The sequence below is a fragment of the Chelonoidis abingdonii genome, chromosome 1 (assembly GCF_003597395.2).
Source record: "Chelonoidis abingdonii isolate Lonesome George chromosome 1, CheloAbing_2.0, whole genome shotgun sequence".
Taxonomy (NCBI): domain Eukaryota; kingdom Metazoa; phylum Chordata; order Testudines; family Testudinidae; genus Chelonoidis; species Chelonoidis abingdonii.
In genome coordinates this window covers 128,249,749-128,276,318 of record NC_133769.1, presented here as the reverse complement: position 1 = coordinate 128,276,318, position 26,570 = coordinate 128,249,749, and the positions used below count along the sequence as shown (strand labels likewise).

At 43.2% G+C, this 26,570-nt stretch overlaps 1 protein-coding gene across 8 annotated transcripts in view; it reads left to right on the top strand.

The window, feature by feature from the left end:
- LMNTD1 (lamin tail domain containing 1) overlaps positions 1-22,513 on the top strand; it is a 303,586-nt gene extending 281,073 nt beyond the window's left edge. For 3 of the 8 annotated variants that reach the window (XM_032767277.1, XM_032767272.1, XM_032767278.1), the window contains 2 exons: positions 5,584-5,753; positions 19,365-19,429. In XM_032767277.1, coding sequence (XP_032623168.1) covers positions 5,584-5,733 — 150 coding nt within the window. In that variant the 3' untranslated portion in view covers positions 5,734-5,753; positions 19,365-19,429. Of the gene's footprint in view, positions 1-5,583; positions 5,754-16,773; positions 16,898-19,364 lie in introns of those variants that run through there. The other 5 variants (XM_032767275.2, XM_032767274.2, XM_032767279.2 and 2 more) reach the window with 5 other exon arrangements.
- Positions 22,514-26,570: the final 4,057 nt, after the last annotated feature.

The window sequence follows — 26,570 nt, the reverse complement described above, 5'->3', positions numbered from 1 at the left end:
ACTTAAACCCTATCAGAAGGCATATGCAGAATTTAATATTCACTTAAGCCCTCAAATTAGCTTTTAAGTGGGATTTAAGTGGTGACACAGAGAGCTGTTCAATTATAGTAGTGTCCAAAATGTGCTCGGTCATATATACATGACGTGTATGAGAATATAGTCTTGTGAAATAACTTGGCAGATCTCAGTCCAGTTCTCAGTGGACAGAAAATATTCTTCCAGCTGGTACTTACTGGCACTCATTTGGGTAATCAAGGACTGAAAGGACATTGAATCTGAATTACCCCCAGATTTGGTTCCTCCAGAGGAGAAGGAGAAGAGTGCTGTTGTAATATTGTAAGTGTATCACAGGGTGACTGCTCTTAACGGAAAATGGGGCCAACCTGAGTGGGTGGGACTCGTGGGTTCAGGTGTTAGCATGGTGAATACTGGGCCTCATAAAAATGCTTGAGAGAGAACAGTTATGGTGAGAAAGCTATGGTAGTGGCAACAAGAAGCAGGAGGTTCCTGCAGGGAGAGAACCTACAGGGAGCAGGTTAGGTTCCTATGGATGATCCTGAAGTAGGGTCTGTAAAAAGCAGGGAGGTTCCTAGGAGAAGCTGCTGGAATCCCTGGGGAAGAGAAGTGTGGTATTCCAATAACTTGAAGACCACTCAGGCAGGCAGTGGGAGAAACCTGCAGGGAAGAAAAGAGTCTGCAGGGAGAAAGCCCTGGGAGACAGTGCTCAGCTTCTGAAGCAGAGAAGAAGGCTGCAGGCCTGAGAGGAGAAGTAAAGACCAGGGAACTTCAGTGTAGCCCAATAGGGATAGAAAAACATCTCAACAAACTGTTCATTTGGATTTTCAGTTAGACTTTTATTGGCCTGAAAGGTGACTGAACTGAAAGGTGCCCTGGCAGGAGGGTTGGGCTACAAAAGAATCAGAACACTGCAGAACCAGGTTGGCTGACAATAGGGGGTGCTAGAGTGGACAGGCCCCAGCACTGCTGCATCTTGGCTTGAGGGGGTACGCTGCCCCATGGCCTCCATTACAGTGTGGCTGCTCTGTGGCTCTCTTAGATGTAGTACGATATTTGACGGTCTCCTACACCCACTTATGGTCCCCAGTTTGCACCTGCTCCTCAGGAGACACAAGCACCCAGAGCTGCTCAGTTTTTTTCATTTGCAAAAACCTAACTGACTGTTGCCTGTTTTAAGCTGGTCTGAGAAGAAAGCTTCATAAGCTTCCAGAAAAACTATGTGGACTTGCTCGTCCAAAGGAAATAACCAAAGACCACAGCCAGGATTTCGTGGCTCTTGTAGAGTTTTACAAAATCCTGTACACAGATTTGTGGGGTCGAAACACTTTGAAAATAATGCTGTTGTTAGTTGGTGAGGATAATGTGGTGTCACATTGCTGGGGTGAGACTGTACTGCCACTGCTCTGCAGAGGAACAAAGAACTTTATTCTCCAGTGCTGTTTGTCCTGCACTTTTCACATGTGCTAAGACTACTTCTAAATGGGGGAGAAAAGAGCTAAATAAAGATATGGGAAATAGGTGATGTGATTTCTACCAGGCTCTAGGAGAATCACCAGCTTGATTAGTATTTGTGTCACACACAGGGGTGGCTCTAGGCATTTTGCTGCCCCAAGCACGGCAGGCAGGCTGCCTTCGGCGGCTTGCCTGCAGAGAGTCTGCTGGTCCTGCGGCTTCGGCGGACCTCCACAGGCAAGCAGCCTTCGGCGTGCAGCCGCGGGACCAGCGGACCCTCCACAGGCAAGCCGCCGAAGGCAGCCTGCCTGCCGCCCATGCGGTGACCGGCAGAGCGCCCCCAGTGGTTTGCTGCCCCAAGCATGCGCTTGGCATGCTGGTGCCTGGAACCGCCCCTGGTCACACAGCTACACTGCTTCAGTAAATTAGAGCATTTTTATATCTGTATTAAACAATGTGGTGCACAGTCCACTCGTATAGCATAGATAGTTCCACATATATCTTCTAAGTCTGCAATAAACAAAGTCTATGAATATTTACATCCAGCTGGAGTAGATCTATGTCCCTAGCTGAAATGTGTGACCAAAGTAATAACATATGCTAGAACAGGGCTTAGCATACTAATGATGATGCATGTGTTTGATATATAGATACAGGTTCTCTGGAGGGCAGTGCAAAGGGGCTGTAAACCATCCCTATCTCCTCGTCTCGGGATTCTCCTGGTGTGAGGCAGTCGCTAGCTTGAGTAGACCAGTGTAGAAAGGGAGTTAGAGACAAGAAAAGCAGGGGATGTGGCTTGACAGTACTGCACTCCGGCAATCTCTGGTTGGCAGACAGCCTCTTGGTTTCCATGGCCAGCCAGCACAGCAGAGCAGACTGCACCATAGCATTCCAGAGAACCAGTCCCAGAATAAGAGAACTTCTTTTGGCTACTTTGCTCTCCTACCGTCACCTCATGCACTTCATGATCTGGTTCCCAGCGAGATGTTGTGTATGTGTTCGTTAAACTTGATAAAAGCACCAGAGGTCAATGAAAGGAGGGGTTGTCATGGCAAGTGAGTTGGTGTAACTTAGAAAAATTCAAGTTTCTGGCTATCTGAATGTCTTAAAAAATAGTGAATTGGCAATGGAGCCTTTCATCTCTAGAGTTGTTTGAATCATGTGATAGTAGTTACAAGTCTTTGTCCCTGATCCTCTGGCTGGCAATTCAAAGGTGGCTTAACAATACCTTTGTACTCTGCTGGTCTCTGGGATGCAGCTCTGGCACTAGCCAGAGCTACCTCAGGACTGCTGTCACTTGTCCCCTGGCTAACAGTCCCCCAGAGATCCTTTATGTCAGCTGAAAACTGCCAGAGTAGAGCAGTGCTCTAGCTACAGCCACTCTCCCTGGCAATGCTTCCTATATCGGGGCAGCAAGTGGGCAGTATAGAACCAGCCATATCAGCTCTACCCCATCCAGAAGTCTCCAACTGGCCCGTGTTGGCTGCTTGTCATCCAGCAGAATGGCACAAAGCAGGACAGGAATAAGGCTGGCGATATGGCCTGTTACCATTTTTTTATTTTGTATTGTTCTATATGAAATGAGATGATGACCTCAGTCATGTTCCTAGAAGACATCTGCCTGCATGACAAGTAGCGATAGATGCACAGCCAAAGCTTCAGAGTTCATGTTCAAGTTAGATAAACAGTCACAAGTTTGGATGTACATCTGATCCTCTTGAGTCTGCAAGATTCAGCAAGAAATGTCAGGAGAATGGTCACACTCCTTGTGGCATTTTTTTTCTCCCTTCTTGTTTTAATGAGAATTCAGAAGTGCCAAGTTATCAAAATGCTTCAGAACCTAAAATATTTTTTTTAAAAGAAGTTGGTTCTAAAGATGGCCCAGGTGCCAGAGTTTCTTATGTTTTCTGAATTAGATCACCATCCCCAATCCTACCTTCCACCTGTGTTGAGAGTCTTGCCAGAGAAGCTGAAGAGGAAATAGCTGTAGAGCTATTCTCAGAGGAATTCCTCTCATACTCCAGCTGAAGGACATTGGTGGGGCAGGACGATGTGTAGAAGCTTGGCTTGGTGTCTGTCCATCTGTCTTTCCTTCCAGGTTCTTGTATTCTATTGATAAAACAGAAGATTACAGTACCCAGGGCAGTCAGTGTAGCACTTTTTATGAGTATTGAATTAATTTTATATATATATATATATATATGTCCTCAGCTGGTGTAAATGGGCCTAAATCTGTTGGCCTCTATGCCACTTTATATCGCCTAAGGATGTGGCTCCAAGTTTCCAGGGATGTTATTTCTGGAATATACTCCCATTGTTATTTTACCGTAGAGACTTGTTTCAAGTTTTGTGATCCTCTAGAGATAATTTGTAAATGCTATTTTTAATTAGCTTGAGAGCAGGTAGATAGGAAAATTGGCTGAAACTCCAAAAGATAAAAGCACTTTGGGGGGAAGGTAAATTACTTAAATTGCCTTTGGTTTGGCAGAAAGAAAGGGAAACGGGTTAGACCAGGCTGGGGAATAAAGACTAAGAGCCAAAACTTTTTTTTTTTATAACTTGCACTGTTTTTACTGTTAAGTGATATGATGAGTATGCGTGGAATGGGGAGAGAAGAAGCCATGTTGGAGTGGAGAAATTTTACTTTCCCTTTTAAGGAAAAAATTGTGCAGATGTTGCAGATAGAAAACCAATGTCCAGCAGTCAGGGTCATAGGGTGGAGATTTAACTCTTGGCTTCTGGCTTCTGTCAATATCTGTGGAGCAGTCATGGAGGAACATGTAAGAACAACATCAAGTGTGGGTTTGAATGTTTATACGTAACTAACTAATAGTCCCACCTTTGCGGTTTCCCCACAACAGATTATCCTTGTTCTTGCAAGGGCACCATTTGCATGGGGGTGGCGAAGAGGATCCTGCCTGGGGCTGCTGTCAGCTATGAAATGAGCATACATTAGATCTGCTCTGCATACCTATTTAGGGGGGACATTTGTGGAGCCTCAGAATTTGCCTGTTTTTACGATGAGGCTTTGTGAGCTGAACCAAATGGCATACAGGAACTAAATTATTCACTCATTTTTAAACATATTGAAATGTGCGTAGAAATGAAACAAAAGCAGTATGTTAAGGGCTTTCATTTTTGTTCTGAAAGAGTTTTATTATATCTGACACCCACCAAGAAGAGCAGCAGCAGGCTTTGAGTTATGCCCAAAACCCCTTCTGTGTTTGCAAGAAAGGAGGTAAAGTGCAGCAAGTCTGGAACCAAACTAGTTTTTCTATGTCAAGGTTTAGGATTTCCATTTATTTCCCCTATCACATTGTGCAATCTGCACAGTGATGCAGCTGTACAGCACTGTCTCCAACTCAATGAAAAAAGCCTCACAAATCATGAGGATAAATATATTGAACAAGGAATAGGTGTACACAGACAAACAGTTTATTCCTAGGGTCACAGCTCACTGGAACTCATTCCAGAGAAAGTTTTGATCTCATCCAAAGACAGTGAATCGAGAAAACAAGCTGCAATTCCTATCTGTGGGCTTAACAAAGATTCCAGGAGACCCAGTGTGCTATCAGTGAAGAGAGCATACTGATGAAATTGGTATGTGACTTACCTCCTCAAGGTCCTTCTTCCATTTTACTTGTCGTGGACAATTGAGCCAATGCTATGTAAAAAGTGAAAGATGACAAATTTGCATATACCACATTTTGCACACCGGATGAATCTACTAGTTGAGGAGAAGAGTTCACTGGAGTGAGGGGAAAGGGAGACCTAGGAGTAAGAGTCTGTGTGGAGGATGTCTGGGGGCATTAAAGTTTTAGGAAACCCACAAAATGTGGGTCCCCAGTCTACATCATGTTGTTGGCAGAAAAGGAGCTTTTATTTTAAAAGGTTAGAGATGGGCTTAATGGCAAAATTTTGATTTAGGTTTCAAGCTCCTCAGAGTTTGGGGTGTTCAAAGCCACAGTTCTGGATCAGCTTGTTCAGGAGATAAGACTGATTTACAAAATTCAGATTCCTATCTTGGGCATTCCCCATGTTTGGGAGCCTTAGATCTGTGGTTTTAGTTCAGGCAAGTCATTTTCTGCTAATCATGTCGTATTTACACAACAGGATAGGAAAGGAACCCTGAAATTCCTCCTTCCAGGGACATTTTTCACATTGGGTGATCAGCACAAGGCCGGTTTACAACTCTTACAGTCAGTGCAGAACCTCTCCTTCTGGCCCCCAATGCCACGTCCACCACCTTTCTCAACATGGTGAAGCTTTACCCTTAACCTAAGGTCAGACTTTTATATTTATTTTATTTTTCCCTTGCAGGAATAAGATAAAAATTAGAGCTGGTTGGAACAGAAGGTGTGTCTTATAACAAGGTTGGCCGTACTGGGTCAGACCAATGGCCCATCTAGACCAGTATCCTGTCTTCCAACAGTGGCCAGTGCCAGAGGCTTCAGAGGAAATGAACAGAACAGGGAGAATATGGAGTGATCTATCCCCAGTTTCTGACATTTGGAGGTTTAGGAATACCCACAGCATGGGGTTGGATCCTTGACCATCTTAGTTAATAACCATTGATGGACCTATCCTCCACCTATCCCCCCCATAGTCATCTCTTTTTTCTAAGCTGAATAGTCTGTCTTTTTCATCTCTCCTCATATGGAAGCTGTTCCATATCATTAATCATTTTTATTGCTCTTCTCTGTACATTTTCTAATTTTAATATATCGTTTTTTGAGATGGGGTAACCAGAATTACATGCAGTACTCAAGGTGTGGGAGTACCATAGATTTATATAATGACATTATAATATTTTCTGTCTTTTTCTCTCTCCCTTTCCTAATGGTTCCTAACTTTCTGTTCGCTTTTTTAACTGCTGCTCCACACTCAGCAGATGTTTTCGGAAGGCTATCCACAATGACTTTTAGATCACTTTTTTTAATCATAACACCTAAAAAGAATGGCTCAGAGATGTGGGAATCTCCTTCATATCCTCTCCAGTGAAGACCAATGCAAATAATTTATTTAGCTTCTCTGCAAGAGCCTTGACACCCTTGATCATCCAGTGGCCCCACTGGTTGTTTGGCAGGCTTCCTGCTTCAGATGTATTTAAAATTGTTCTGCTCCCTAAGAGTCCCTGGATAATATGCATCCTGGGAGATGTAGTCTAGCCAGAGAGCCATACAGGAGCATAAAGTGCATCAGCTAGAACTCCCATGATGCACTGGGGTGTCATTCTGAATAAAAAATATTTTAATGTTTGGGGTTTTTTTAATGAAATATTGAAATTTTCCAAAGGAAGTTAACACTTTTCATGGAAAAAAATTGTAGTTGAAAATCCAATTTTCCAATGAAAAACAGTACAGATGGAAAATTTTTGACCAGCCCTAATAAAAATAAAATCAGAGATATATTTTTAAAAGTCTATGCTGCCCTCAAGGATGCTTCATGAGAAAGCTGGGCCCAAATCAAGATCCCTAAAATGAGGCTGAATTAGGGCTGCTGACTAATCGCAGTTAACTCACATGATTAACTCAAAAAAATTAATCACGATTAAAAAATTAATTGTGATTAATCAGTTTTAATTGCATTGTTAAACAATAGAATACCAACTGAAATGTATTAAATATTTTTGGATATTTTTCTACATTTTCAAGTATATTGATTTCAATTACAACACAGAATACAAAATGTACAGTGCTCACTTTATATTAATATTTTTATTATGAATATTTTCACTGTAAAAATTATGAGCAAAAGAAACAGTATTTTTCAATTCACCTCATAGAAGTACTGTAGTGCAATCTCTTTGTTGTAAAAGTGTAACTTACAAATGTAGATTTTTTTGTTATATAACTGCACTCAAAAACAAAACAATGTAAAACTTCAGAGCCTACAAGTCTGCTCAGTTCTACTTCTTTTCAGCCAATTGCTAAGAGAAACAAGTTTGTTTACATTTACAGGAAATAATGCTGCCCTCTTATTTACAGTGTCATGAGAAACTGAGGACAGGTATTTGCATAACATTTTTGTAGCCGACATTGCAAAGTATTGACATGCCAAATATGCTAAACATTCATATGCCCCTTCATGCTTCATCCACCATTCCAGAGGACATGCTTCCTTGCTGATGATACTCATTAAAAAAATAATGCACTAATGAAATTTTTGACTGAACTCCTTGGGGGAGAATTGTATGTCCCCTTCTCTGTTTTACCCGTGTTTTGCCATATATTTCATGTTATAGCAGTCTCGGATGATGGCCCAGCACATGTTGTTCATTTTAAGAATACTTTCACTGCAGATTTGACAAAATCCAAACAAGGTACCAATGTAAGATTTCTAAAGATAGCTACAACATTCTACTCAAGGTTTAAGAATCTGAAATGCCTTCCAAAATCTGAGAGGGACAAGGTGGGGAGCATGCTTTCAGAATTTTTAAAAGAGCAACAGTCCGATGTGGAAACTACAGAACCCAAACTACTAAAAAAGAAAATCAACCTTCTGCTGATGGCATCTGACTCAGATAATGAAAATGAACAGGCATCGGTCTGCACTGCTTTGGATTGTTATCAAGCGGAACCTGTCAGGATAGATGCATGTCCTCTGGAATGGTGGTTGAATCATGAAGGGACATATGAATCTTTAGCACATCTGGCGCGTAAGTATTTTGTGACGCTTGCTACAACACTAACATGCCAATGCCTGTTCTCACTTTCATGTGACGCTGTAAACAAGAAGCGGGCAGCATTATCTCCTGCAAATGTAAACAAATTTGTTTGTCTGAGTGACTGGCTGAACAAGAAGTAGAACTGAGTGGACTTGCAAGCTCTAAATTTTTACATTGTTTTATTTTTGAATGCAGTTATTTTTTGTACATAATTCTACATTTGTAAGTTCAATTTTCATGATAGAGATTGCACTACAGTACTTGTATTAGGTCAATTGAAAAATACTATTTCTTTTGGGGGGGTTTACAGCACAAATACTTGTAATAAAAAATATAAAGTGAGCACTGTACACTTTGTATTCTGTGTTTTAATTGAAATCCATAGATTTGAAAATGTAGAAAACATCCCAAAATATTTAAATAAATGGTATTCTATTATTAACAGTGTGATTAATTGCTATTATTTTTTTTAATTGCTTGACTGCCCTAGCCTGAACCAAAGCCCCAGGTAAGAACACTGATGAAATCAAAGAAGATCATCTCCAGATGCTCTTTGCAGATGCTCACTCTCTTTTTATAATGGGCTAACTCAGAACACTGGAGAAGATTCAGATCTGGAATTGCTATTTCATCTTCAAGCCAATGGAAGCAGGGGCAGGCTCCTGAGCTTCACAGCTTGGACCTAATTATACTGTATTCTCAGCATGTTAGAAGATTCCTAATTTAATTACATTCCTTTGCAGCTTCTCCATTACACTCAAGATTTCGCATCCAACAGGAGTTGTAAAGAGAGTGTAATTGATAACAGATGAGATTAAAAATGTCATCCTTAAAGACAAAACAAAAGCAATGTAACACATTTATTCATTACGAAAGAATTGCATATTTGTAGCCTAACATCACTCTGTGAAGTATTAATAACCCTGTTACTTGTTAGGCCCCATGCCAGTGCCACCTCCTGGCAAGAAAGTGTCTGCAGGTGCCCAGCCTCAGTTTCTCCCCTTCTCTGGGTCACTGCTAATACTTCTCAAATACTCTCCTGGGCAGAGGATCCTTTGTCATGGGATAATTAATTATTACCTGGCTCAAGGATTTAAACTTAAGTGCCATAAAGTAACTCAAACCACCTCATGCTCTGCCACCTTTTTCACTCTTGACTTCCTTCAGGCTCCAGTCTTCCTTGAAACAATGGAATAACAATGTCCACCCACCCTGGGCTTAATAAAAGTCTCATGTCCCTCTTGGATTCTTTCCCAGCTCCCTGTCCTTTGTACAGGATAGTTGCCACAGGGCACTCCGCTGGGTCTTTCTCTTGCTCCAGTGTCTCCTTCTCCCACTACCCAGGCATACTGGCTTGTAGCCAGTATTTCTTTTCTAGGAAGCAGCGAAAGCCCCATATTTCTTCTCTCGATCCCTTTACCGATTTGTCCATGTTCCTTCCAATATAGTTCAACTGGGAGTCAGTGGACCAGTCACAGGTGCACTGGCCTCTTCCTTCCTAAGGGGGCAGTGCCACCTTGTGACAATCCGCATTTTACAAATGGAGAAACTGAGGCACAGAGAGGTTAAATGAATTGCCCAGTGATCAAGTGGCACAGCTGAGAATAAAATCCAGCAATCTGACTCCTAGGACCAAATTCTCAGCTGATGTAAATGGTTGCAGTTTATTTACATGAGCTGAGGATCTGGAACCTAGTCTTCTGTCTTACTATCTCATACAAGGTGTTGCATTTATAAATGACTGATGCTGCAAAGTGCGGAGCATCACCTGGGTGGTGTGTGTGTGGGGGGGGGGGGGAGGAACACTACAACTTCCCTGGGAATTCCAGGCCCTTTTTTCCACTCAGGAGGATCTTCTCACTTTATAGGATTGAGCCATAACTTGTAAAGTACTTTGGGGTCCTTTGTGATGAAAAGCGTCTACATAACTGTAATGTAAGATGTTATCAGCTTTGTGAATACATTACCTTTATTTCATTGTCACTTGGAGATTTAATAAACAGGGTGACTACTCCATTCTTAACCTTCATCTAAAATGAAAAAAGGCAACCCACCTTTTAAAGTTGTCAGTTTGCTCTGATCAATTACTCCTGTAGAAAGTCTCTTTTTGTTCTTTTTGTAATCTATGTAGATTCCTCCACTGGGCAGGAGAGTGAGATAATTAATTTATAGCATCAGATCCATCAATCAGGCTGATGTCTGTCTACTTGTTCTCTGTGCTTACCCCAAGTTTTACAAGAATTACCCTAATGGTTTTTTCCTGTCATCTTAATTTGGAGGTGAGCTGTATCAGTGTGATCATAGCCTACTCATATCCACTGCCAAGTGAGGTCACTAGATCCAGGAGTACTGAAAACTGGTCTACACTATAAAGTTAAGTCAATATCAGTCACCTTGTATCAACCTAGTTGTGCATGTATCTACACTCACATTTGTCTCCTGCTGCTGTGAAAGCCCATTATAGCAATGTAGTAACAACACCTCACTGGACAACATGGAGCCATGGTTGATGTACTGAAGTTGACAGAGTGCCAATGTAGACACTGCATGACCTATGTCAACCCTAACAATCCTCCAGCAGCTCTCCTACAATGCCTCTGTAAAAATCCATGGGACTAGAACCCAGGTCGGTGGAGCCCGGGACTGCTGATATTGCCACTAGGAGGCCACGTAGAGCTAGATCCAAGGAGCACTGTGTAGATTAGGCACAGCAGGAAGTACTGCCCAAAGAATTCAGAATGACAGCACCCTATGGCCTTCTGATTAGCCCATGCTCACTATTTAACCTGGGATGGTGGCCCAGGAAGCTATCTGAGAAACCATGCAGACTTCTGGTCTGCTGTGACTCCAGACCTCACCTCACTTTCTGATTGCTAGTCTATGACCCCAGCCTGACTCTGACCCTGACTCTAGCCTTCTGATTCCAACCTGGTAATTACCTCTGATCTCCGGTCTCTGACTCCAGCCTGATTCTGATCCTGATTCTTGCCTGTTGATCTCAGTTCTAGTGATTACTCTGAGCCCTGCTCATTGACTACTGCCTTGTGGCTGCCCCTTGACACCAACCCAGCCATAACCGCTAGGCCAGATTACCTAAGCCCTGGACCCTCACAATCTGATGTTGACTGCTGTGGTATGTGAACTCCACAGCCCAGGAGTCTTGGAGTCCAGAAGCATATTTTTGGAATGACATTTCCTGAGGTTCAGCTTGGCAAGCACAACTTGCAATTCTCTCTTATTGTGTGCAACTGACCAATTGACCATACTGGCCACACACTCCTGCCTGGAGTAGACAGGAGATATCGGAGCTCTGGGGCAGTGAGGAGAAGAAGCTGTGCAGCCACAGTTATGATGCAGTTGTAGAAAAGTGAACATCTACAAGCAGGTTGTATGGGGCCTTTAGGTGAAGAGGTATGATGGGGATCAGAAGCAATGCTGCATGAGGGGGCCATTTGGGGAACTGGGGTAAAAATCTGGGGATTGGTCCTGCTTCGAGCAGGGGGTTGGACTAGATGACCTCCTGAGGTCCCTTCCAACCCTAATATTCTATGATTCTCTGACTCTATGAAAGCTAAGGAACTGTGGCAGGCATCCCAGGAGACTAGGGAGGCCAACAGTTGATCTGGTACCAAGCTGCTAACTAGCTGATTTTACAATGAGCTGCATGCCATATTTGGTGGAGACTCCACCAGCACCCACCAGGGCACTTTGGGTACCTCCAAGGAGCCCAAGATACAGACCCTGCTGTGAATAGTGAGGAGGAGGAGGAGGTAGGGGACATATGACCAGGGAATCCAGCTATGCTGTGAACCAGAATCTGTTCAAGACTCTACCATCTAATCAGTCTTGGCAGCTGAGCACAGGTGAGCCCAATGCAGGGGAATTAACCTCTGGTAAGTGTGTGAATGCATTTCCCATTGCAATGTTTAAATGTCCAGATGGTGCCTGACCCCAAAGTAGCAGGACACAGGTATCGACTTTTCATTGTTTTACTTGTACTGGAAGAGATAGTGATTGTCAACTGCTCTTCATTCCCCAGGGTGGGCATGTGGAGCAGGTTGTTTATGTGCACAGGGATGTCCCTTGTATCCTCCTGAGACATCTTGATGAAACTGTCTTGGAGGTACTCTGCAATGCTAGGGATTTTGGGGATGGCAGCCTTATTTCTTCCTCTGCAGTAGGATATTTTCCCCTGCCAGTCTGCAATGACTTCGGAAAGCACCATTGCCATACACAGGGTAACTGAACTCACAGGATCAGTGACAAACACAGTGTAATTATTATAAATGTACAGCAAGCACAACAAAATTCATAGGTGCATTAACAGACAGTGTTATATTCATTGATGTACACCAAACACCATACAGTTCCTAACAGCCCCCAAAACTTCAGGGCCAGGTACAGCACAGTTAACCATACCATGTTATTGTGGCTGACTATTAAAGCACTCTTCCAAGTCCTCCCACAACTGCATAACTCAGCACTGAGCTCTTCTGATTGTCCTTGTGTCTGGCTCTTCAAACTCATCAGACAGCCATTCCACCTTTACCCTCAACTTTTCTTCTTTGCCTCACAGATATGGTGCAGGACACAACAGGCAGCTATCATCACTGGGTTACTTTTTCTCACTCAGATCCAATCTTATGAGTAGACTTGTAGACTTTAAGGCCAGAAAAGACCACCATGATCATCTAGTCTGAGATCCTGCACATTGAAAGCCCCAGAACCTCACCCACCCACTCCTGTAGTAGACCCAGAACCTCTGGATGACATACTGAATTCCTCAAATCATGATTTAAAGATTCTCACGTTACGGAGAATCTGTCATTTACAATGTAAACAACACCAACGTCCCTTCAATCTACTGAGAGCACATTCAACTGTCATTCTGCACCTGCTGAGCCAGTAGTTGAATTTTTCCTTGCTGCTGTCAAGTTGGCTGGTGTATGGCTTCATGAGCCAGGGAAACAAGGGGTATGCTGGGTCCTGCAGGATTACTATTAACATTTCAACATCACCAATGGAAATCCCAAGTCAAGAAAGAATGTCCCTGCATCCAGCTTTCTGAACAGTCCTATGTTCTTAAAAACGAGAGCATCATGTACCTCCCCTGACCTGCCAATATTGATGTTGGTGAAGCATCCCTGGTGATCCACCAACACTTGCATAACCCCAGAAAAGCAGCCCTTTCTGTTGATGTGCTGTGTGACAAGGTGGGCTGGGGCCAAAATAGGGATGTGTGTGTCATCTATTGACCCAATGCAGTTCTGGGACCCCACTGCTGCAAATCCAACACTAGGTCCTGCACATTGCCCAGAGTCACAGTGCTGTGAAGTAGGAGACAATAGCCCTACATAGTTGCATGACAATGGTTCTGTCTGTGAATTTTCTCACTCCAAAATGGTTTCCCACTGACCAATAGCAATCCAGCATTGCAAGCTTCCACGGAGTGCTTCCCACTCATTTTGCAACTGTCAGTGCAGTTCTCACTCTGGTGTCCCTGTCCTAAAAGGCTGGGGTGAGCTGAGCACACTGATCCAGGAATGTGGCATTACACATCCAAAAGTCCTGTAGCCACTGCTAATCATCCCAAACCCACACTACAGACTTGTTTCTCAGGCCCAGAAGCAGCTCTCCACCATCTGCCACTGCTCTGTGAATGCCACCAACAACCTTGAATTGTTTTTTGCTGTGTCCCACAGCAATGTGTCCTCCATGGACTCATGAGGTCCCCTGCTGCTGCGGCAATTCTTCCTGCGGCTCTGCAGATACTGGAAGATCATTTGTCCCGCGTTTGGAATGCAGTAGTGCAGAGCTGCAAAGGCTCCATGTTTCAGTCAGAAAGGGTGAACAGCACTGCATGGGATTGTGGGATTTTTAAAAATGGTGTGAAAACTATGGGATGGAAAAGGGTGCATGATAGGAACTTGACGCCTTGCTCCCAGTTACTCCTGCCAACTCATTTCTGCCCCCTCATACATTGCCAAAATGTCCCAAAAGGCAGTGCTGTGGGCGATGGCAAGTTGTACACTGGGTTACCTCCCCAGGGTGTACCCCATGATGCATCACCACAAGCACTCCTAGTGAGTACACACAGCACTGATGCAAGGAGACAAGTATGCACGAGTGATCTAATTGCAGCAGATGTCAGAACTATTGTTTGAGTGTGATGTGTGACAATATAATGATCTTGAAACATCAGCCAGATGCTTTCATGGTGCTCTTTGACACTGTCATTTTAAGGATGGAGTCCAGTACAACCCAAACATAGAAATATTTTAAAAGCATCATATCAAAGTGTCATGAGGATCATTGGGGTCAACTTTTGCTTAAATAAAAAGTGATGTCATTGTGAATTTAACTGAAAAATATTTCCATTCAATATCTATGAGCTCTTATTATTAGGCCATATTGTAAAACATATTAAAGTACAGGTAAAGTGCTGTTAGAAATTGATGAAGAGACAGAAAACAAAATGCAAAATAAATAGCACATTTTCACTGTGGTGAAAGAGTAATAGCGGAGTGCCCTAAGAATCTGTGTACAGTAACTCCTCACTTAATGTTGTAGTTATGTTCCTGAAAAATGCGACTTTAAGCGAAACGATGCTGAGTGAATCCAATTTCCCCATAAGATTTAATGTAAATGAGGGGGTTAGGTTCCAAGGAAATGTTTTTCACCAGACAAAAGACTATATTCTGTGTACACACACACACACACACACACACACACACACAGACACACACACAGTATAAGTTTTAAACAAACAATTTAATACTGGTACACAGCGATGATGATTGTGAAGCTGGGTTGAGGTGGAGGAGTCAGAGAGTGGAATACTTCCCAGGGAATGCCTTACTGCTAAACGATAAATTAGCATTTGGCTGAGCCCTCAAGGGTTAACTGGTTGTTAATGTAGCCTCACTCTACAAGGCAGCAGGCATGGAAGGAGGGGGGAGAGCATCACAGACAGAGACAGAGACAGAGACACAGAGACACCCTGTGTCTGAGAGCAAGAGATGCACATTTCCCCTTTAAGCAGCTGACCCCAGTCTTAAATACACTGCCTTGTTAATTAGATCAGCTTGCTGAGACCAGCTGCTGCCTGGAAGCTCCCTCCATCCTGAACCCTTTCATGTGTGCCCCCTGCTCTATGGAAATGGGGTAAGCAGGGGGGAGGGGGAGGGGGATACCCTGCCAGCCCCCCAATTCCCCCTCCCCCTGTACAGCAAGCAGAAGTCTCTGGGAGCAGCTCCAAGGCAGAGGGCAGGAGCAGCACATGGCAGAGGGGGAGGGACAGCTCAGTGCTCACAATTGCTAGCCTGCTGGGCAGAGGCAGCACAGGGAACTTAGGGAAGCAGGGAGCTGAGGAGGGGCTGCCAGTCCACCCTGATTACAAGCTCCCACCAGCTAACTCCAATGGTCTGCTCTTCCTGCAAGCAGTGGACAAAGCAGGTGGCTGCCAAACGGCATTAGAAGGGAGCATTGCACAACTTTAAATGAGCATGTTCCCTAATTGATCACAATGTAACAATGTTAACCGGGACGACTTTAAGTGAGGAGTTACTGTCCTATGACGTGGTGTTTACTATGTTTATTAACAAAATGGAAAAGAGGGTGAGCAATAAGGTGATAACATTTGCAGATGACACAAAATAATTTAGGCCACTTGAAACTAGAGAAGACTGAAGAATTTCAGAAGGATCTAACAAATGTAGGCAGGCAGACATTACGATAGCAGATGAAATTTACTATTGTAAAATGCAAGATAATGACCTTTGGAAGAAACAAGTTAATTGCTCTTAACCATTGCTGAGTTCTAAATTAATTGTAACCACTCAGGAAAAATACTTGGTCACTGTGGACAGCTCAGTGAAAATCTCTGCTTAATGTACAGCAGCAGTCAAAAAGGTAAATCATGTTAGGACATATAAGGAAGTGGATAGAAAATAATAGGAGTTCTATTTTGGGGGGTTTGTTAATTTCATTTTGGGATGGGTTATTTTTAGCAATTTTGAGTTTTATGTAGTAGTTTGGGGGCTTTCTATTGTAATACAGTGTACTGAGTAATCTCTTTATAATGTTCCTTAGTGCACTTCAACATAACACTGTTTCAAACAGCACTATGTTAAAGCACACTAAGGGTATGTCTACGCTACCCGCCGGATTGGCGAACAGCGATCGATCCAGCAGAGATCAATTTATTGCATCTAATCTAGACGTGATAAATCGACCCCCAAGCACTCCCCCGTCGACTCCTGTACTCCACTGCCGTGAGAGGTGCAGGCAGAGTCGACAGGGGAGCAGCAGCAGTCGACTCACCACAGTGAAGACACCACAGTAAGTCAATCTAAGTACGTCGACTTCAGCTACGTAGCTGAAGTTGCGTAACTTAGATCGATTCCCCCTGCCCCTGCCCCAGTGTAGACCAGGCCTTAGGAATCGTCAGTGCACACCATCTGGGTCTACACAGATCAATTAATTTGCAATGCGTTAGTGCACTTCAGAAATCACACTCCCATAATCCACACTACTGCTCCATGTAGACTAGACAAACACTTATATACAAATAACCATTTCCAGTGTTTTCCTGGTGTTTATTGGATAAACACTTCTTTCTTTCTTACTTTCTGTAGATCAAGGGTGCTATGGTTTCATTCATAGATAAGCCAATAGTATGACCACATCTAGTATGCTGTATTCAGTCCCGGTCATCTTATCTCAGAAAAAATACTGCAGAAATAGATGGGTCCAGAGATGGTAATTTAAATGATTAGATGAAAAGTTTTATATTGAAAAGATTCAATTTTGTGGTTTGGAGATGAATAAAAGGAAACATGAGAGAAAATAAACTATGCTATACAGAAGGTAAATAGTGTGTTCCTATTTATCCTTTCTCCTGATATATGAAACAAAGGGACATTAAATAAAATTAAAATTAAAAACAAATAAATGGAAACTCTTCCCCTCAATGCATAATTAATCTGTGGAACTCATTGCTAAAAGATGCATTTGAGGCCAAGAGTTATCCTATGAGGATGTTATTCCATAATTGTCCACTATAGTGTTTCTTGTATCCTTCTTTGAAGCATCTGGACTGATACTGGCCACTCTCATCTGTGGGATACTGGACTAGATGGGCAAGTAGTTTGCCTTGCTATTAGAATGCCAATGTTCCTAAATTCAGTCTTGGATTCCACAGCCCAACATAAAAAGATGCACATTTCACAAAAGAGAATACTTTCCACTCTATAATGTTATGTAGTGGGTGTGTTTGTGTCTAAAAATATTCTATAGCCGAAAGGGATCATAAAAGACTAGCTGCATGCCAAGGCACCTGCCAATGGGCAGTTTTGTTTCAGGGTTGTTGGTTTTTGTTTAAATCCCTGTAGGTAGTTGATCATAAACCAGACCTGGGGATTGGATTATAATAATAATTCTTTGCTACTTTCATATGAGGATCTCAAACCACTGGAACAAGATTAATTAATAATTAGCCTCATAAACACCCTTATGAATTAGATATTATTAAACTGAGGCACTGAGAAATTGTACTACTTTCCCAAGGTCAGTTTTAGCACTCAGGATTCCACCTGACACCTACTCATCTTCTCTAACCACTAGGTCACCTCCTTTCAAAACACAATTTCTTCCTTATTCCTCTAGAGGATGTTTTTATCATGCAGCAATCCTAGACTCAGCTCCCATCTCTGTATGTACAAAAAAGTGACGTGTGACCAAGATTTTTTCAGATGTGAAAAATCTGCGTTTCTTACAGTGTGCATTTTAAGTAAATAGTGGTGAGCAGGAGTTGCTCTGAACGTGTTGTATGTGCACCAGGTTAGAAGCAGTGTTTCTCAGGAACTGGCAATCTCTAAAGGACATATTCTGCCTTATGTATGCAGACCTGTCCTCTGGAAAGCTATTGGACCCACATGTGCACAGCCAAAGACAGAACATGCCTCTGATGGGGTTTTTGGAATCTTTTCAATAAGAAGCACAGTATAAGTCCGCAAACATTATTGCTAATAATGAACACAGAGCCTGAGCACAAAGCCCATATCAAAACTCCTATTGATCTCACCAGGGTATGAATTAAGGCTCTATATCCTATGCCAAGTGAGTGCTCTAGCATTATCATTGTAATGACTTCACACCTGTTTTCAATGGTCCAATAATTAGGTTTTAAATTTCCATATAATTATTTAAAGCAACAATCAAAGAATGCTTCTTAGCCACTGTGGCTTTGACATTGGTATATTTGTATACTGACTGAAAGCTGAAGTTCAGTTACAGATCACAAGGTCATGATGATATCAGCTTCTTGGCACAAAATTTTCGGTACAGTGGCAGAAATGTCAGTTCCCCTTCGAGTTTCAATATGGAAAACAATAAATTAATTTGATATATAATCTTGTTAGAGTTTAATATATTGGTACATTTAAATATGCCATTGTTTTTCCCCAGTTCAGATCATTTTAGTTTTTGCAATATTTATTAACAATTTTCAAAGGTGATTGGTGATTTTTGGATGCCTCCATGGGGGGGCTCATCTGGAGACACTTCAGAGGGGTCTGATTTTCAAAAGAGGGGCACTCATCACTTTCTGAAAATGAGATCTCTCTAAGATACCTAAAATTATTAGTCACTTTTGTCACCCACTAATATTAATATATTATTATTTTGCTTGATGCCTTTGAACTAGTGACCTTCAACTCATTCCATTGTCTAATGTCACTTAAAGGAGATAGAGGAGGTACTGGATGGCTCAAAGAATTGAGAAAGACTAAGATTTACCAATTTTACCTCTGAGAGGCTGCGTAGAATTTCTCTCAGAACACATGTGACTAAAATGTCAATGAGTTGGTGGTCTTAACCCAGTTCCTAGTGAACAAATGTGCACAGAGCTCACAACATCCTCCCAACTGGCTCCCTTGTGGCAGTCTCAGCAGAAGGACCAGCAACTGAATGGACAGTTGAATAATCTTTCCAGATCAGGGTTGAGGCAAATCAGCTGATTGCCATGGCGAATATTTGCATTGCTACTCTATCTGTTCTGTGGCTGAGGAAGACCTCAGTCTCCTGCACCATTCATGAGCCCTTCAATCATTAAGGGGAAAGAAAAATAAATTAACTAACTAAAGGCAATTTAGGGAGTATTGGTTTAATGCTATATGCACTTACTCCACCTCTAAAACTTACCAGGAATCTTGTTTTTCTTTTGCAGCCTAATTTAGGTGGAGTGATGTACATCGGTTCTTCTGCACCCACTGGCTCTGCTCTACAGAAGTACTTTCTCAATTCACCTTATATCTTCAGTCTGCCAACCCCGACTTCTTTTACACCCACCACTTTCTCTAACTTCTAACACAGGATCTATGAATAGGAGTATGCGTAGGGGGATGGGGGAGCTCCTTAATGCTCTGCAGCAAAGATAGTAATATGTGGGTCATTGCTTCAGGGAATGAGGAGACTAGGTTGTTGAGTGACACTATAGAATTTAAATGTTGTTTCTGTGTAGACTGATATGTACTAGAAAGTTTGTTTCACTGACTATTATCATTACATTTTGATTGATTATATATTTGGAATGACTGATAATAGGGTGTATATAATATGTAAAACATTATATATAGATTGTATATTATATATAATATTTTACATATTATTTATATAATTATTCTGTGTTTTAAGAGGGTAGGGGGGAAGCATTTATCTACCAAAGCAAAAATCTTTAAAAAATAACCATCTATTTTGGTTGTACAGTGGGGAAAGATGTTTAAAAGTATCTACAATGTAATAATTCTTATACTGTGATGATTTATTTTCTCTCTTTTACACAACTGTCAAATCCAGTGGAGGCAGCCAACATATGAAAATGAGTAGGCAAAGTTGGCCCACAAAGGTGTCCTCAAGGCCAGCAGTGGGTAATGATCATACTATAATGGAATCAAAATAGGGTAGGCAAAACAGGATAGACTGTGACTGTCCTGGTAAGAAGATTCCATTGGTCAAATCTATCCCCGGGGCAGTGTTCATTGTTAACTAAAGATGAGTTTTGGATGCAAAAGGCAGATCCTAACTTGCTTCAGATTTGGGAATGTTGACATGCTGGCTTTTGATTCAGCCAGTTACAAGGAAAGGAGTCTGCTTTAAAATTTTGGATCCATATATAGATGCAAATGTCCTCAAAATTTGGCATGTTTGGAGTCAAGTTTAATTTCATTTCCATCTCCAATGAAAACAGGGAGAAACTTCTTCCACAGACATCCATCTGTTTTATACTGTTATAAAATCTAACCTAAGTTTCAGGATATTTTCTCACTGCCTGGATTATAAAATCACGAATTCTGAATACCATGAATAACTCCCACCAAAAACAGCCTTCCAGAGCCTTTCTCAGTAGCTTGGTGGTGAGATATTGCCTGACATCGAGGAGCAGTGTCTGGTTTCCTGTTTACTAGATGGTAGAAAATGAAGGAAGAGTTCGTGAAGTTGGAGGCTGCATCCCCAGGGGAGTAATGCTGACCTATTGGCTCTTTAAATTATAATGGTCAATCTGTGTAGCTACCAGGGCTGGCTCCAGGCACCAGGGCAGCAAGCAGGTGCTTGGGGCGGCCAACAGAGAGGGGCGGCACATCCAGCTCTTCGGCGGTGGCAGTAGAGCTGCCGCTGAAGTGCCACCAATCACAAGAACACTGGAGCTGGCCCTGGTAGAAGAGAGGTTCACAAGCTGTGAGTTGGGCCCTCCAAGAGATGAGGGGAAAGTCAGCTGAAATTGTCTGGGAGGAGGTGAATGAGTTCCCAGTCCCTGTCATCCTCTGAAGTCAGATTTTTCTAAGCCACTTAAATCTGGATCCTCCTCAGATTTTACCACCTGGAGTCTTACAGGATGGCCTACTTTGAAGGCCCCAGAGAGGATACTCAGATGAGTCTGGGGAGGAGAAGTTGTGTGGGTGTAATCCATGCCTGCTTGGTGTGGTAATCTGTCCCTCTCTAGTGGCAACTAGCCCTAAGAGGGATTGATGAGTCTGCTACAGCCTTGGCTATTAGCCACGTAGCTTTTAGCTCATTCAGTAGAGGTTCACACACTAAGTTTCAGTAGTCCCAGGTTCAGTCCTGCCCACAAATTACCTGAGTCTGTTGGCATTACACCTGGAAGATGAAGAAAAGTAGCCCATTGCAGAATGAAGTCTTGGGCCTGTGAGCCAAATAGAATCAAAGAAACTAGTTCTTCATTTTTCAAGCATTCATTGGATTTGTACCTGTCATACCTCACAAGGGTTCTGAGACTCATTTTTCTCTGAACTCATTTTATCTCTCTTTGCCTCTATTGCCCCATCTATAAAATCCCACCTCACAGGGAGTAGGTTGTCTTAATTATTTGTTTGTAAAGTATTTTGAATGTCAAAAAGTTCTGTATTAATTCTAAAGCCCAGCTCATCCCACTGTTATCCAAGGACTGGACCCAAACAGATCTCCATGGATGGGGGGAATTCAAGTGGTTCGATAGCACTGTCCATCCCCAGGACCATCAGAAGATGCTTTGTAGGACCAGGATCCATGCAGGGGAGGAGCGGGGCAGGCTAGGAGTGGCTCATGACTGTGGTGACACCAATCATCCCATCTGACCTTATGGAGATTTCCAAAAAGGTAACCCAGCCCTCAGGCTGTATATTATATATTCTGTGGAGCTCCTCTCTCCTGATAGAACAATGTAGAGGGATCTCTGTGACTTGATGCTTATGGAAATTTCTTCTCCTGAGCTCAATCCCATGGGTTTTACCTTGGGAGAGGACAATCTATCCGAATATTATGAGAGAGCCACATCTGTCCCAAGATTCCCAGCTCCATATAACCAATGGTCTTCATAGGTTCATGGCTCACAACCTAATAGGAAACAGCTATTTTATGCTAATTAACATTTCATCCTGTTGCCTTTTATAAACATTAAACACTGAGTTGTCCTAACCATAGTAAACCCTCTTGCTAGATGCTGAGCTGATGTTGAAATCAGTGGGAAATGCAGGTGCTGAGCACCTCTCAGGATCAGACCCTGTACACTGAGGCACTGAGGCATGAATGCAATTGGGAAAAAGGACCTAGAAACAGCTTTCCCATAATCCTTTGCAAATCTATGAGGCCTATTTTTTGGGAACAGGCTTAACTAATAATCAAAGAGAACCTGCTCGACTTCTGTAGTGCAGAGAGAGCCACTTGGATGCTTTGTTAATTCCTCAAAAGACATCAAGAAAATGTTTGGTGCCCAGCCTTCAAGTCAAATCTGCTTGCGCTGTACTTTTCATTATGCTGTATTCACAGTCTCTGGTTTGTCTGGCCTTTTTTTTGGTCTGCCAAATTACTACTGTCTTATGGAAATCAATAAATATAATTTTAAAATCTTCATTGTTCTGTAATTATTATTACAATGTATAAATAATGCCTTGGAAAATGATTTCTAAAATATATATTATTTCATCTAGAGGGATTTATTTTGTTTTTTCTCATAAAACATCTTACTTTTTATAATAAAATACATATGCTTACTAGCAAAGGGCCAGATCCTGGAAACACTTACTACCTGGTGCTGTTCTTACTACAAGAGAGTACAGGCTACTGCAAGGGAAAGGAAAGGAAAGGAAAGTCAAGAAGAGAGTGACAGGACAGACCCAGTTAATCCCTACGTGGTGGCCTCCAGTGCCATTTTACAACCATGTTCATTTCTCTTGCAAAGCATAGCTAATAACACAGTGAAGTACAGTTTGCAATTGCTGAGTTTCGTTCTGTTCCAGCAGTGACCCTAGGACAAAACCTCTGTTGGCTACTTAGATTGTAAACTCTTCTGTGTTTGTGCAGCACCTAGCACAGTGTGTCCTGGTCCCTGGCTAGAGCTCATAGGTGCTACAGTAAGACAAATATAATATTTCTCAAGTGCAGAGTGGGGAAAACTAGCTCTTTGTTGAGCCTGAGGCAGTTTTCCATTGCTGTCTCTTTGCTTGTTTTATGTTGTTTATGGAGGATAGTGCATGGTGGGAGGGAAGTGGCCTTCACTACACCTTTCTGGAAGGCCCACTTCTCTAACAGAAAGCCTGATCCAGCACCCCCTGAAGTTACTAGATAGACTCTGATTAATTACAGTGAGCAGTAGATTGAGCCCAGAGTACACAAAACACATGAACAGCCAATGTGACATTACTTCCTCCCTGCAGTGCACCTGATGACAGCGTCATGGCAGAACCTTTACCCAAATTTCTGCTGACTAGAATGTGACCTGTTCACATTTTTTCCTGATATGCACAAACATGATGTGGATGCAAGGAGGGAAAGAAATTGTTTAGGGTGGGTTCAGCCGTAACTAAGGGTGAAGGGAGGAAACAGAACAGAGAAACATTTAGGCTGAATATCAAGGAAAACATCCTAACATTGAAGTCAAGTAGGCTGTGGAATAATCTCCCAAAGGAAGTGGTGGAAACCTTATCAATGAGTCATTTCAAACCAGAGAGGACAAAGCACTGAGTGTAGGGAACAGTCATGCACTGGAAGGGAATGGAAAGAATGACCTCAGGGGTCTTTTCCATCTCTAATGCCTATCATCCCTAAAGTCATCCATACTGCAGTTTGCTTTTTATTCTGAAAGAAAATTGGTCTGCAAATACAATGCAAGCAGTAATGATGCTTCCTAGGAAAAAAAAACCGGAAATATTTCTTTGAGTGCAAGAGCCTAGGAAATGCTTTTCAAATCAACTTGGATAATGTGAAGTATGTTAACGAGTTTTAGAGTATTTTCTTTTTCATCAGCGCTGCCAGAATGTGTGTCTGTCCTGACAGCAGTTTTCTTGCAAATTGATGAAACATCAGGATGTTCTATCCAGCCAGATTAGAGGAGAGTGTTTCCAGGAATGAGTTTGAAAGGACAGATCCGCAGCTGCAGCAAATCAGAATAGCCTTGTTGATTTCAGTGCAGAGCAACACCAGTTTACAGCAGCTAAAGATCTGGCCTATTTACTGTTAAAAACAAAAAGATTACTTCCATTTTACCCAAAGTTTCACTAAAAGGAAGCACAGTTGCTTTTTCTTTTTATTAAAATCTGTCCATTTTGGGTAATTATATTTTGCCAACTTAAAATTCCCTTTGTAGTTTCCTTTGGCCACAGTATTCTGCCCCTCCTGCTCCAAAGAGTTGTGAGCCTATTCTGTAAATTAGTGTACCAAGTCTGTAAGGCACGTTGGTATCCTTGTGGACAGCAGGTGCTATGTACACGTAATAGTCTTGCCATTTTTTTTAAGCTGAACTCATTGGCCCACCTCTGCTATTTTTTTTTAAATCAATGATTTTAAAATAACAATAATAATAATATTACTTGTATATATTATACAATGCTAGTCATGTTGTACCATACACCCCTGGAAAGTACCGAGATACCCTGGGGATGGGTGTGGAATAAGAACTGAATAGAATGTAATTTCTTACCTGAAAGAGTTGAAGACATCCTGTGGCTTGTTCAGTCAGAGAGTGCTTTTTGGCAGCTTACCACACTAAAGCACACATGTAATGTTGTTCCAGTGGAGACAAGGGTAGATTTTAGTGGATTCCTGCTGCCAGTTGTTGTTGCCTGAAGATTGCTGGCACTCTGTGAAGCGAACACCCAAAACAGCCACCAGGGGGCACCATTCCAGTCAGTACTAACATGAGGCAGAAATGAGGGGGTAAATGGGAGTACTGAATGGAGTAATGCAGAGAGGAGCAAATAGAATTGAGAGGGTCCAAATATACCCAGCTTCCTCTTCTGGACTGAAGAACGTGCTGAAGACCAGATGCTTCCCAAAAGTACCCAACCTCAGCAATTTTGCCTGTCTATTGCTGCCCTCTGCAGCAGCCTGCACACCGTGCTATGACAGTGTATGTGAGTTGTGATACTGCCTAACCTGCCCCTGGATGGAATTTCCCTGGCATAGACACTGCATAGGACAGAGCAGCTCTGAGGTGGCCTAATTTACACTTTTTGACTGGAACACCTGATCAAAAACATACCCTGGCGGCTCCGGTCGGCACTGCTAAGCAGGCTGTTAAAAGTCCAATTGGTGGCGCAGCAGGGGCCTGGGGCTAAGGCAGGATCCCTGCCTGCCCTAGCTCCACGTGGCTCCCGGAAGCAGCCACCAGGTCCCTCTGGCTCCTAGGCACATGTGGACAGCCAGGGAGGCTCTGTAAACTGCCCCCACCCCTCGTGCTGGCTCAGCAGCTCCCATTGGCCAGGAGCCACGGCCAATGGGAGCTTCAGGGGTGGCACCCGCAGGCATGAGGGCAGCGTGCGGAGCCTCCCTGCCCACTCTACACCTAGGGGTTGCAGGGACATGGCGGCCGCTTCCTGGGAGCCACAGTAAATGCTGCCAGGACCCCACACCCTGAACCCTGTCCTGAACACCAATCCCCCTGCCCCAGCCCAGAATCTCCTCCCTCACCAAAACTCCCTTCCGGAGCCCGCACCACCACCCCACACGCCATCTCCCTGCCCCAGCCAGGAGCCCCCTCCTTTACCCAAGACCTGCACCTCATCCTGCACTCCGAACCCCCCAGCCTGGAGACCTCTTCTGCACCCCAAACCCCTTATCCCTGGCCCCACCCCAGACCCTGCACCTCCAGCTGAAGTTCCCACCCCAACCTCCTGCCCTAGCCTGGAGCCCGCTCCCGCACTCTGAACCCCTCATCCCTGGCCCATCCCAGAGCCCACACCCTCAAACAAAGCTCTCACCCCCCCACACGCCCCAATCCTTTGCCCCAGCTCAGTGAAAGTGAGTGAGGGTGGGGGAGAGTGAGCGACAGAGGCAGGGGGGATGGAGCGAGCAAGGGCGGAGCCTCAGAGAAGGGGAGGGGAAAGGGGGGGCCATTGGGGCAGGGCAGGGGTGTTCAGTTTTGTGCCATTAGAAAGTTGGCAACCCTAGTTACACAAGAGAGAGACAAGGTGAGTGAGGTAATATCTTTTAGTGGCCCAACTCCTGTGGTGAGAGATCCACAGTTTTGAGCTACACAGAGCTCTTCTTCAGTCACAGATCTGAGAAGAGCTCTGTGTAGCTCAAAAGCTGGTCTCTGTCACCAACAGAAGTTGGGCCACCAAAAGCTATTACTTCTCCCACCTCATCTCTCTGGTATTCTGGGACTGACCTGGCTACAACAACATTGCACAGAACAATATCATGATTTACACTCAGCTGTTTTGTCCCCTGATCAGACCAGAATCCTCCTAGCTGTGTGCTCCGGCTTAAAGCTGCCTTTTCCCTGAGTTGTGCCTGTGTTTCTTGCGTCACCTGGAGGCGTGAAAAATATAGCCTCAATCTTTGGCTTTGAGGGATTTCTCCAGCATCCGGACTGCCTCCAAAATGTCAGGACTTTTGGCTGTGGATATCCCAATGCTGGCAGGTGCCGGCACATTGACCA